Source organism: Epinephelus fuscoguttatus, linkage group LG11 (genome assembly GCF_011397635.1).
Source record: "Epinephelus fuscoguttatus linkage group LG11, E.fuscoguttatus.final_Chr_v1".
In the NCBI taxonomy this organism is placed as follows: domain Eukaryota; kingdom Metazoa; phylum Chordata; class Actinopteri; order Perciformes; family Serranidae; genus Epinephelus; species Epinephelus fuscoguttatus.
The window spans coordinates 31,083,010-31,096,778 of record NC_064762.1 but is presented as its reverse complement, the minus strand read 5'-3'; the positions used below and the strand labels follow the sequence as shown (position 1 = coordinate 31,096,778).

General features: G+C 45.0%; 1 protein-coding gene across 2 annotated transcripts in view; it reads right to left on the bottom strand.

Moving 5' to 3' along the window:
* The window catches only part of hivep2a (HIVEP zinc finger 2a), a 128,779-nt gene that overhangs the window by 16,834 nt on the left and 98,176 nt on the right, over positions 1-13,769 (bottom strand). For both annotated transcript variants that reach the window (XM_049589211.1, XM_049589212.1), the window contains 8 exons: positions 10,169-10,243; positions 8,358-9,697; positions 6,068-7,953; positions 5,576-5,836; positions 5,115-5,283; positions 4,828-4,921; positions 2,790-4,581; positions 2,459-2,616 (listed from right to left, as the gene is read on the bottom strand). In XM_049589211.1, coding sequence (XP_049445168.1) covers positions 2,459-2,616; positions 2,790-4,581; positions 4,828-4,921; positions 5,115-5,283; positions 5,576-5,836; positions 6,068-7,953; positions 8,358-9,348 — 5,351 coding nt within the window. In that variant the 5' untranslated portion in view covers positions 9,349-9,697; positions 10,169-10,243. The remainder of the gene's footprint in view (positions 1-2,458; positions 2,617-2,789; positions 4,582-4,827; positions 4,922-5,114; positions 5,284-5,575; positions 5,837-6,067; positions 7,954-8,357; positions 9,698-10,168; positions 10,244-13,769) is intronic.

The following is a 13,769-nucleotide window of genomic DNA, read 5'->3' as shown; positions in this document are numbered from 1 at the left end:
ACAAGAAAAGACGAGAACGGATCCAAACAGACATTCATTGCCAGGTGTTGGTACTTGATACTCAGTGGCACTCATGGTTTGCAATAATTTTTCTTGAGCTAACAATAGTTGGGTTTCCATCTAAATATAATGCAAATGTTACCTGGATTTTTTGAAAATCTGCAAGAGAAAATGCAAATGTATGCGCTTCTCCATACACTCTTGTTATGCAAGTACAGGGAGCTGATTCATAGAGAAAAGCAGTAGGTGGTGCTTATTAAAAGACTGCCAGTCAATCCTCAAATGAAAGAAAACAATATATGCTGTAAAATACCGGCAAGCACACTGGACAATGTGAACAGAGAGTTCTGAACAACTAATATTAGAGCTGCACTTGGAGAAGTTCCGTTAACAGCCCTGTGCATGCATATGTGTCTTACAAGCATCCATCCTGATCTGCAGATATCTGCATAAAAACAAGTGGATGAAAACACACCTCTTGTGTTCTGCATCTATCTTTTCTAGGTTTGCACATTAACTGTGTATTTAATCTGAATGTTTATTTGTACATCCAGAAAAAGCTCTTACCTCATGTAGAAATAAACTTTTTTTAAATCATGAAAATCACTAACAAAAGTTTCAATTTTTCAGTATCAGTGGAAGGCTATATATTGTAGTTATGGTACTGAGACTTTAGTAATGCTCTGAGGTCACTATCAAATAATAAAACATAAAAATAATGAACACTATGCTGTTATGAGTGAAATTCTTGTTATAAAATGCAAAAAAAAGTCAAATACATATAAAAGAAATCCAATAAAATATATTAAGTCCTACTTTTCTTAATAACATAAACAAAACAAATAAATACTACAGTTGCCCATGTTAGAAAAACAGTGTGAAAAAGCCTTTAAAATACATCTAATGAGGGACAGATCCCACTTCACACCAGTCTATAAAAGTGAGAGCAAGAATTATGAAAGCCGACGTCCAATTACAGCGATGCAGCTCAAGTCGTTAGCCTGTGATGGGTTTACCAGGCTCAGGCTCTTGGCCTGACTCTCACAGGCACAAATTAAGCCCAAAGAATAGGTTGTAAAAGGATAAGTCTACTTTTTTTTATACCTAAGAAGATTTTCCGATTAACCATGCTGAAACAAATGTCCTTATAGTTCATACAAAGGTCATCTGTGTTCATTTTTGTTTAATATTGAGCTGTAAGAATAAAACATAATCAGGCAGCTCAGTATTTTGTGAGTCTGAGACCTTTGTTGTCTTTTTTGTGAGGTTTGTATTTAGTCTGAGATCCTCATGTTGTCCTCACTGTTGTTAAATCTCAGCTGAAAATCAAAAGCTGACCAGGCTTCTGCCATCAAGGCTTCTGCAGCTCTTTGCCTGTGAATCTGAGGCTTGTAGAATTAGGTACATCTCTTAAGTAAAACCGGTAATCACCTGGTTTTATTTTTGGTTTTACTTCTTGATACATTTCTCTTCTTCTCACAATTTTACTGCTGTTGTTTCTTTCTTACATTAGTTTTGTCTTTAAGTTCAAATCTTAATTAAAGCTCCCTGTAACGGTGTAATATGTTATGGATAATAATGTTTGTACAATTAATGATACTCCAATAAGAGAGAGCGAAAACGTCTTGCAATACTGGGCTTGCGATCAAACTCAGACCTTGCTTTAATCAGCAATGTTGATTGACTGATTCTCGACTCTGAAAAGCACCATATTGGTTTGGAATCAAGTTTCCAGACTCTCACTTTCAACTGGTAATGTTAGAAATCCTAGATCCAAATCACTGTCAAAATTAAACCAACTATTCCTCAACCAAAGTGCTATCTGTGCACCAGATGTCACTGACACTCTGTATAGTGAAATATTGTGAAAAAAGCCAAACAAACAAGTAACTGACAAGAAACCATGATTTCTATGGCATGGATAATGAAGATGTTGCTTGTGTCTGGGAAAACACTGATACAATCATACCAAATATAAATGATGGATTTCTACGTATGTCTGTCTTTATAACTTTTTCCTTTGATTATCGACTTTCAAGCCTCATTAGCATTTGAATTATTTAACAGACAATTTAAATTCCCGTAGTAAAGCCCATTCCCAGTCACAGAAAAATAAATAGACTCATATAGACTTTCAGTAATAGACTTTCAAGCTGCTCCCACCTCTTACCCCACTGGTCTCCAAGGAAGGATGAAACAAACTCTAGAATATGTGTGATGTGATCTACTGTAAAGTCAAACAGCAGGAACCACATTTAAATACTTTAAAAGGCAAATGTCCTATATATCATGCAGCTTTCATGTAGGCAAAATTATTATCCAATGCTCCTAGAAAATATATGTGCGTATTCATCTCAGTCACTATACTTTTAATATGACATAAGTCAAATGTATAATTGTTTCTGTCACTTTGCTGGACCAAAGTTGTTGGACAGGTGTGTGTATTTGCAGGACGTACCCGCCTTCGAAGATCTTGATGCGGGTTGGTTCGGTGGCGGGCTGTTTGACCGAGACCTCCTTCTCTACCTGCTCCTCCTTTGAACGGTCCCACGACACCACTCCCTTCATCTTCCTTCCGAAATTACTGACATCAACTGGCATCAGCTCTGGTTTCAACTACAGAGACAAGAGAAGAAGAGGGAGGAAAGGAAGGAGAGAGGCAGCATGAATTAACTTTTCATACCTCCTGTGCTTATGTTTCTCTGAGTTAGCACCCATGCATGCACAGTGAAATGTTATATTCTGTATGTTTGTATCATTTGAGTGATATTTCACATTATAGGGCATACCTGATCAAACCTCAGCTTCCAGGCCACAGATGACACCAGTTTTCCAGAGCTGGGTGGCGACATGGCTGCGGTTGAGTATATCAGATCCGTGTTTCTCTTTTGTTTGGACCTCAGCAGGGCTAGCGCAGCCTTTGTGCTGAGGTTCAGAGGATTGGGGTTGTATGAGCTTACGCACCATGAGTTGTAGACGGAGCTGTGCAAGGCAGACTGGATGCTGTTGGGTTTGGTGTAGTTCAGGAAACACCAGCTGACTCTGCTCATAGTGCGCAGACTTGGGAACTGGAAAAACTGCTGGACATCAGCTACATCCGTGACTAGCAAAGTCTGGCCCACTGCTCCGGATAATCCTGCACTTTGGTTGGTAGCTAGCTGAACTAGCATGCTGACAGGGATTTTACTAGGTGTAGGCTGATTTGTGTTCTCAGTGTCCTCTGCATCGTTGGAGGACATCATGGACTGGGGGCTGGAGCTGGGCTCTGGGACCGAATTGTCCACATCAAGCTCCTCCGGAGAGTCCCGACCACCTGAAACTGGAGACCGATCTGTCACAATCTGGAGAGGAGGAGTGAAGCTCTCAGCCCGGGGGACATCAGGGAGGTGGGGGGCAGAGGAACGGACGGGAATGGCAATCTTGGTGGCAATGGGGAAGTCACTTAGTGGAGGAGAAGAGGACATCCTTTCGGATTCACCACTGGAGTCTTCACTCTTCAGACGAGCTCGCTGACCTCTGCCCTGCCCTTTCTCAGGCTTGCTCCTGCTTTCAGTTCCACTCAGTTCCACTGCACTCATCTCCTTCACAATCTGTCCATACATCCTCTCCTCCTTCACTCTTTTCTGCTGCTTAGTCTCAATGAAGAGCTCCAGAGAGCTGGCGGGGGAGAGCATGCGCTTGCTGCCTCCAATGCCAGATCCTGAGGCGTCTGTGGTGGATATGGTGCCTGAGGTTAGTGACAGTGGGATTCCTGTGTTCACGCGTTGCTCTGGTAGTGAATCTGGAGTCTTCCAGGGTGGGAAGCGCAATGCTGAACCATCGGTTTGTCCAAGGAAGTGCGCTAGATTGAAACCTGTTCCACTTATGCCTCCTCCAATTCCTCCAGGTGGTTTGCTGACACTCACAGCACCAACTGGAGGAGACATGTTGCTGTTGTCAGCACCGCTTGGCCTGGCTGAGCCTACCCCTTGTGCACCGCTGCCATGGGTAGCTATCAACTGGCTAACACTGGTATACATAACACTACCATATGATGGCACATGGGTTTGGATCCGCACAGGAACCAGCATACCCGGCAGAGAGGCTTGGGAGCCCAGGTTCTGGGTGGCAAAGACAGGTTGGACCTGCTGCAGAAGCATGGAGGCAGTGGTGGAACTGGGCAAGGAGTGCTTGGAGGAGAGAGAAGCAAAGTTTTGCTGTTGTTGCTGGGACATGGGAGAGGTCCGAGATGAGAAAGAGGCAGGGTACATCTGAGAGTTTGAGTTTTCTGATTTTCCATCATGTGGCTGCTGATCGTGGATTTGCTGTAAGGAGTGGAGGGGTTGTTGTTTGTGGAGTGGGTGTCCAGGCAGGGAGCCTGGTGATCTGATGTGGAGTTTTTGGAGTTGCTGTTGGGCCTGAAGGGTCAGTTGCTGTCTGGGTGTCTGACTGGCCTCCTGACTCCAGAACAGACCTGGTTGCTGGTAGGAAAGGAAGGGGGGACCACTCGAGTACTGGATCACTTCCTTATTTATGACATCATGACCTGGATATTCTCCCTCAGACGATGAGCCCTGGGCCTGCAGGCGATGCTGATGGGACCTGGAGTAAAATTTGAATACTCTTATTTTCTTCAAATCAAGTATTACTAATAATATAAAAGATGATAAATGATGGGAGTACCAGCTGGAGAAGCAGCACATGCAATTGTTAAAAGCTTAATAAAAAAAAAAAAAAAAAGGTGAATTTGCATTGCGTATTGTTCAAGTTTTGTCCATCCCGTCAGTGCTTAATAAGAAGAGCTATTACTGATTTTAGGATTGCATTGGGAAACCCAGATTTTCTTACCTGCCATAGAGAGGTTCATCCTGCAGGCTGTCCTCACTGATACTCTGTTGGAGGATATGCTGGTGGTGCTGGTGGTGTTGGTGAGATCCTAAACCTGTGTGTAAAACATAAAAATATTTTGTACTGTATGTGATGTACTTTGAAATAAAATATGTCCCACAAAAAAATCGAAATAGAATGCTATTCCCATATTTTGCAACATCAAATGTTTAACTAAGTGGGTAGAATGTGGCCCAAACACTTCGAACTCCGACAACATAGTTACAGTGCTGTAATATAAGACTTACCACCAGTGCTACTGCCAACTCTCTTGGTTCTGCTGGCTACATCGCTGCTGCTGTGAGGGGATCCTGTTGGGCCAGGCCATGCCCCATGTTCCAGACTCTCCTGTTTGATTGACATCTCAGCAGCCCCTGGTTCTTGGACGACTGCCTCTGGGTAGACACTCAGTGAAGCCTGTCAAATGTATTCATAAGCAGGAGCATTTGTCAGTCCTTATGAAATTAAATGTAGTGATACTTGCTAAGTGTGTCAGATAAGTGTAGGAAATATGGATGAAGTAGGTGGAGGTGAAAGGACACCAGTTTATAGTTGTGCTTTGGACCCTCACTGAGCCCCATTCTTTCTCCACAATTTAGGTCACGGTACTTAGGTGCCCAAACTTAAAAACAATCAGCACATGTAGTTTGATCTAAATGACCAACTAGAACATACAGTCCACTTTTTTATAGGGAGTTTTACACGCTACCTGTCGGACAAGATATCCACGTCGGCGTTCCTTCATTGCAGAAGCACTGGAGTATATCTCTCCCTGTCTGGAGGAGGACAAGCTTCCATAGTCAAAGGATTTGCTGCGCATTTCAGGCAACTCTGTGGGCAGCGTGCAAGGTGCCTGCTCGGATGAAGACCTCCTCATCTCCCTTTGCTGGTGGTGGCTGGAATGACCACTGCCAGGTACCGTCAGGAACTCGGACTGCTTAGGTCCACCCCCAGATGCCAACGAATCATCCTGGTTCAGAATTGCAAAGACAATAGTTAATAATTTGTCCACCTTTTTGGGACTTACTGGTAAACTACTTATTAGAGGTGATGCACAACACACCCCCAAGAGCCATTACAAATACAAGTAGAAGTACAGTAACACTACAGAAATGTACTGTAACTACTGCAGGACCAGTTCTACTAAAACTGATGGAAGGGTAGTTAAGATACTTCAAAGTATTAAACATAAATGGGGTACCTGTTTAGTGGGTGAGACGGACTTGAGGCCTTCATCTCTGTCGAAGGACATGGAGAAGGACGAGGAGTGGGACAGGTTGCTCTCCTGACTGGGACTGCGAGAAAGGCTGGTGCAGGTTGACTCAAAGCTTGATTCCCCTGATGAGTGCTCCATATCTGCCAGGCGCAGCCTCTTCTTCTTGGGTGGTAGCTTTTCCGATGGCATCTGGGCGAGTGTGTCACTCCTCTGTGGCAGCTGGAACTCCTCCACATGCTGTGGCTGCTTCTCTGGTTCCTTGGACACTGGAGCGTCTGTATCTTTCTCAGGCTTGTCTGGCTCCTCCGTCACCCTGATCTCAGGAACTTGGATGTTGGGTTGTCGCACTAACTTGTGAGGGATGTGATAAGGCTGGCCAGGTGAGGCTGCAGCTGATGAAGATGAGAGGGATGCCAGGTCACTGTCACTTTGCAGCTGTTGCTCCATGCTCTCTGTCCTCAGTAGGGCAGATTCAGGACTCAGAGCATCTTCAAAGATCTCTGAGTCGGACTGCTCAGAGTACTGGCTAGATGGAGCTTTATCTGATGGCTGATATCCTGGCTGCTCAAAGGACTCTGACTTCTCAAATGAATTTGGCCGGCTGAGGGAGTTAGTGTGCTGGATGACTGATATGACATTTCCAGCTGCCTTCCTGCCCTCAGAATCAGGAAATAGTGCAATGTCCTCAGAGCACATGCTGGCACATGTATCAAAGCTGTCAGACTGGCTGTGAGCACTGTGAAGAGAGCCCTTCCCTGTTGGGGTGGCTCTTGAGCCATCTAGACTACCTTGTTTAAACTCATAGTCCCCTATCATCTCCACTGAACCACTACAGCTACTGTCGCAATGGCCAGGGCTGTCTTCTTCATCCCCAACACTCTTCTCTTTCCTCCTTTTTCTTGTGGCTATTTCTGACATGCTAACTTTAGTACCATATGGGCTGTAGGCTATGTGCTCTGGGACTCCTGGGTTGCGCTCACCAATCTTCATACCCAGAGATGAAGCTAAATTCTTGGGCATGTGTCCACAGCCCTCAGCCTCTCCTACATGGGCTTCGTTGGCTGAGTGTTCAAATGCAGCCTGTCTTCTGAGTCTGCGCCCTGGTGGGTAAAACACATCGTCCGATGTCATCATCTCATCGAAAGAGTGGCTGCCTCTAATCCCACTTGGGGGGACACTAAGGTTTGGAGGGGAGGAAGTTGGCATGGAGTTACTCCTAATTAGATGTCCAGAATCTGATGGAGGTTCCAGGAGCCCCGTACTGCTTTGGCAGGGTCCTGTTGGATACTGCTTGGGATCTCCAGAGACTCCTACATCCCCTCTGAAACAGATATGATCCTCAGCTATCTTCCCCATGTCCAAAATAGCACCTGTTTGTTTTAAGCTAGCCAGGCTGGGGTCTGCCTCTGCCATGCCCACTGTGATAGACTGTCTGGATCTGGAGTTGGGTCGGTAGTACCAAGTCCGACCAAACATTATCTCTTCGTACGTCTTGACATTAGTATTTGGAGGGCTGATCTGCTGCTCTGCACTCTCAGAACGTGAAAAGTAGCCAGAGTCTGTGCTGCCTTTACTGTGAGGACTGAGGAGGTTCAGGGACTGAGATATGGCAGAGTCAGAGTCCTGGCCTTTTTTCTCATTCAGCCTCAAGGCCAAACGCTGTTTGATGGTGGGGGAGTCATCCAGTGAATGCGCCCTTCCACCAGCATGTGATGCCAACATATGGTGTGACCCTTTTATGTCCTGAAAGGGCGGGCACTCCATCCCTGTGGAGGGGACTCCCCCAGGCTTGGGTACAATAAGAATAGGCACTTTCATGGACCCCACAAGCAGCTCTTCAGCTGAGTCTGCATATGCTGGTTCCACACCACCTACACAGTGATTGGAGCATGATACAGATTAATGTAGAGTACAAAATAGCAGATTAGCATTGGGTAAAATTCTGCACAGAAAATATAGACATCTAGTCAGTGACTGAGTGCAGTTTAGTGGAGTTAGGAAGCATGCAGTAAAAATATATATATATATATATATATATATATATATATATTATTGTTTAGGTTTTAAGTCCATACCAAGTATAGTTTATATATCAAATATCTTCACATCTATTGATTTCACTGAGACAGATTTGAGAAACTACCCAGAAGTTAGAGACAGGGTGTTTAAAAAAAAAAAGGACTTGTAGTGAGGTAAGGTTTTCTATGGCTGATTCTCAAGGTGGTTAAAACATCAAAACATCAGCAAAAAATGTGTATTGTTGGGGGGAAATTACCTGTATTTTTGTCAGCTTCAAATGGGATCTGTGGGATGGGGCTGTCTTTGTCCGTCAGCATGGTGGAGCCCTCCACACCTTCCTCATCTGTGTCAGTACTCTGCTCTCCATCTGAATGGACCTCGGCCTCACCCACTGGGGATGCCTGGTCCATGTCCCCGCTGCGGGTCACTGCTAGCTCTGAAAATGGTACGAGTCCAGCCTTGATGGCATGAGCATGGGACTTGCGATGTTTGTAAAGGTTGCTCTTGGTTTTGAAGGAAAAGCCACAGGGTACACAAGGATATGGCCTCTCTCCAGTATGTGAGCGGATGTGCTTCTTCAAGACGCTGGGCTTGGCGCAAGCTCGACCACAGTAGTGACAGATGTACTTACCAGGCTTTTTCGGCTTCTGCTCTTTTTTGCTATAGCCCTCCTCTCCAGGCTCAGGGCCTGATTGAGAATACTGTCCGAATGAGCTGGGTAAACTGGGAGATTTCTGCCGAGGAAACCTCCCTGCCCCAGCCCCATGAGGATGAGTGTGTCCTGGGTGTCCTACAGGGTACAGGTCATCCGAGGGCAACTGGCCAGCAAAAGGCCAGGCATGAGGCTCTAGACCTGGCTGGGGTTTGGCTCCTGAGAGGAAGCGCTCAGTTTGAGGGTGCTGAGGGTACGGCTGGCCAAGCTGGTAGGAGTATCCCCTTGGAAACCCCTGAGCAAAGGGCCCCTGGGGGTCTTGAGATGGTGGACCTCCCATGGTCCCAACTGCAGAAGGTCCAGATAGCAGCTTCCCAGAATTGCCTGTGATTGCGTACTTCTGCTGGGGTGCTGATCCCCCCGTAGCACCACACGGCAAACTCTCGCGGTGTTTTGCCTCTGGGTCAGCAAAAGTGCTTCGTTTGGTGGTAGCAGAGGGCTCTGATGCCCACTTTCTTTGCAGAGGCGCCTTTTCCTTCACTGGTTCCTTACTTGAGCATCTCTGCCCAGCGGCAGCTGATTCACGAGCCTCCATTTTGGTGAGGCTCTTCTGTGGGTTAGAAGAGGGAGGAGGGAGAGGATGGTGGGGGAGTTGGGAGGGTAGGTTCTGGAGGGTTACAAGGTCCCAAAACTACCAGGCATGATAGCTGAACCTTTGAGGGTTGCCGACAAGTTCACAGAAACAGGAAGTACCCGTCCATTGCCGAAATTGACTGATTGTATAGCCAGGCTGAAAACGGGAATCAGGAAGTGGAAATAAAAGGGGAGCTTTAGTGGATAACATCAGAAATGTTTCTCGCCTTTTCCCATTTTGTAAACACTAATGTTGCTGTGCGTTGTTTTTCTGTCCAGTTCATCTAAAGGCAGAAGAATCCTTGAGTGATCTGGAGAGGGCACAAAAGGAAAAAAACATGTTTGTGGACTTGTGAAGCAAATTTTAATTTAACAGTGTATAAAATAGCTGCACTAAATCAAGGTTAACATTCATCTTCTAACCGCTTCATCCTCTTGAGGGTCGCGGGGGGGCTGGAGCCTATCCCAGCTGACATCGGGCGAGAGGCAGGGTACACCCTGGACAGGTCGCCAGACTATCGCAGGGCTGACACATAGAGACAAACAACCATTCACGCTCACATTCACACCTATGGACAATTTAGAGTTACCAATTAACCTAGTCCCCAATCTGCATGTTTTTGGACTGTGGGAGGAAGCCGGAGTGCCCGGAGAGAACCCACGCTGACATGGGGAGAACATGCAAACTCCGCACAGAAGGGCTCCCGCACCCGGGATCGAACCGGCAACCCTCTTGCTGTGAGGCGAGAGTGCTAATCAAGGTTAACATACTGAATACTAACTTTTCTTCAGGGAAAAGTGCTTGTAGATCCTCTTTCTTTAGCTTCAAAAATCATCCAGTTTTCTCACCAAAAGACCTGCACCAAAACAAAAGAGAAGAAAATCCAATTAGTTTTGTTATCAAACATTATCCATAATACAATCCAAAACTCAATGATGGTACAGATGACAAGTTAACCTTCAGCCTAGCATGTTTCTCTTACTTTCAGTTGATTTTGTGTTGAAACCTTTAAGTAATTTACAATAAGATGTAACATTCTGGCAGCTAAGTGAAACGCAACACAATATCCTTTGTTTTACAGCGAGGACTCATTAAGTTGTCAAGTACATGCCTGATGTGCGAATGCAAATGTCAGTGATTGCTCAGTTAGTTTCTTCACACTGGAATCCATCTGTGCTTTTTGCCTTTTCCACCCCTTCTTCCTCCCTCCCTCCCTCCCTCCCACCCTCCCTCCTCCTTCCACTCAGTGAGTCACAGATGCAAAGCTAACCCACGCTGTTCCTAAAAAGACACAAAGGCTTATAAATAGCACTGTGGAAGTGACGTCGGAGTGTCATAATGTGTGTAGGCGTCCAAAAAGGCCAAGTCGAAGAGCAGCCATCAGCGCTAGCACCTTTCCTTCCTCTCTGGATGTCAGAGTTTGATCTAACTTGGTATGCACTCGATCTAAAGGCAAACAAGAGAGCACACACACAGAAACAAAAAGAGACACACACACATACGTACATACGGTACTCACAGGCATTGCAACTGCACTGCAAACACTGCAGTAGACCCAGTGTATTTGTGTGTTTCCGTTGTTTAACGTTTCTCAACCACACCAACACCTGACGGCAGAGAGTCGCAGAGTGTGCGCACACACACACACGCCTGCTGAAGTTGCATTTTTGCTTTGTATTTCCTCATCTCGGAGGTTTAAACAACCTCCCTCGCACTCTGATTGCGACACACACACACACACATTCACATCTATATACACACACACAGTGTGGCCTCAGTGCTGGTAAGCAGGGCTCAATGACGTGTGTGTCTGGGGGCCCAACGTGAGATCTATAAATAGCAATTGAGGAAAACATGCTGTATTCCTAGCAGCAGGAATGTTAACTTTGGGCTACCTTGTGTTTTTCACATGGAGCCCCCCCTTACACACACCAGAAACATTAGCTCAGACCTGGGTCATATTTTTATTTTTTCCATGGTGTTAAGAGTGCAAGAATGTGGTCTACAACTCAAAGGACTATTAGAACAATAGCTATTCAGTTTGGCATCAAACTGGTTCAATTCCCCCTAAGGGTGAAACACACTAGTATCGTAGTGTCATGGCTCACTGAAGCAACACACAGATAAAAGAGGAAGTAGTAAAGATACAGGGACTGGGATGTGCCAATAAGTGTAGCAGATAAGTGTTTGTGTTAGTTTAAAAATGAGGCCAGGTGTGTAAGAATTTCAATATGGTCAGGTTCAGTGTTAAGTCTACAGATTCAGTATTTGGAAAAATAACAAAATAACACCTTTTAGTGTAAAAACTTCCAATTCCGTGCCAGGGACAATTGCGAGAGTCTGCCCAGCCACACACACAGTGACATGGCTAAATGTTGGCATCTCATGGCTGATGTTACCTAACAATTATCAATGACAGAGTCAAGCCGTTTTAGTCTCAGTGTCAGTTTGCTGGGACCATTTAATGGCCTGGTGTTCTGAGATCAGACCCGGTGCACAAAAAGGATTGAATGCAGGTATTGTCTGAGTGGAGATGTTTTGATACCACATGGTACTGGGTTATTTCGGTAGACACCATAAAGGTTTCAAGTATAATTCTCATTCATATGCAGCCCTATCTGACACCCACAAAAGATAACATGGGGACATAAACATGTCTTGTCTTCTGTACGTCCAGCCCTGATCCAGGTTGATGATCCCAGATTGTTGTAGGAGGTAACCACAACATTTCCATCACTAAGGCATTCATACAATTTGTAACTGAAGGAATGTTTTCAGCTTTCCTCTTATAGTCTTTCAGGACTACGGTATGTAGTATGGTGGTGCTGGGTTTTGACTAAACATGGAAGCGTAGCTTATTCCAAAGTAGCTCAAGTCCTTGAAGACTGGATTTTTCTTTTAAAATGGCTACAACAGGAAATATTTCATCCTTTCTATGTCCTTTGCCACAAAATCACCCGCTTTGACCAAAGTAATTTCTGCCACTAGATACGGACTTTTGAAAAAGATCTTTTTCACACACCCATGATGACTACAGTGACAAACTAGAGAGCAAAATATACATATACCGAAAGTCTGAGTTCAATCTCTCTGTTATTTCATTCCAAACAGCTTCCTGATCACCGATCTCTGTCCAAAGAAGCTCTCAAAAAAATTTAAACTTACTGTGACTCACGCTGCCGTTTGGGGTCGCAGCTTCACCGTGTGCTATCACACACACTTGGACAGCTATTTGACCTCCTGACACACACACACCAATAATAACCCAGTAGTGAGCTTGACCTTAAGGCACACAGATAATTCTTGGTTAAACTCCAGTTTAACTTTATGTAAGGCTGACTGGTTTTGTAATGGAAAGTGTTGAATGGTTGCTGTCTGCAGTGTGTGTGGGAGCTGTGTAGTGAATGGTTTACATAAAGCTTTATTCATACATGCACCGGCACAACCTGCCCCAGTTCCTGTGCGTAGGAGAGACATAGCTACTGGTGTGTGTGTGAGTGTGTATGAACGTGGGAAGTGTGTGTGCCAGTTGAATGTTTGTTTGTGTGTGTGTGTAGGCTGGCAAAGGGCATGACGAGACACCCAAGTTGTAGGTAGGTCAGAACAAGAGGCTTTACTCAGAGGTAAAAATAGTAAGGCACACACACTCAAAAACTGACACAAAGTGATTTATCAGAATGCTTTAAATAACCAGAGTTACTTAACATAAAGGAGCAGAGATCAGATCAGCTTTCATAGACATGGAAATAGATCTAGGTGGTGTTTTATACCCACTGCATGCTTTTCTTAGAATAACCCGATCTAAGTTTCTTTTTTGTGTTCATGTGTGGACAAACTGAATGATCCAAGCACTACAATGTGTCCTCAGTTATCCAATCGCAGGCACGCAGTTCTAAACAGAGGGGTGATTGCACCAAAACATTAACCAGGCACTGGGATCTGACTGCTCAGTTCTGTAAGGTGAATACAAACACCTCCATAAAATCATTGAACAATCTCTGACTTTGTTACAGTACCTCCTTTTGCACTGCCTGTTCAGGGTGGGAATGTGTGCCGTTATCCTGCCTTGCTGTTCTGTATAATAGGTACGATCATGGAATGGAAGGGGGTTGTCTTGGCATTAAGCCAGCAGCAGAGGCAGTAACAGTGCTGAATCGATGTCAGTGTAAAAAGTGTGAGCCGGCACGACGGCACCATGGATGGGACGTGTGTGACGTTTTCACAACATCTTATGTGTGTGACCCAGTGCCCACAGAGTAAACTAGAAAGGAACTCAGAGAGTGCAGACCTCCCCCAAGTCCAAATGCCCTGTCTCAAAATGTTAAAATGTCCAAAAAATCCATTCCAAAATGTAATAGGTCCATCCTTGTCCTATGCCACAA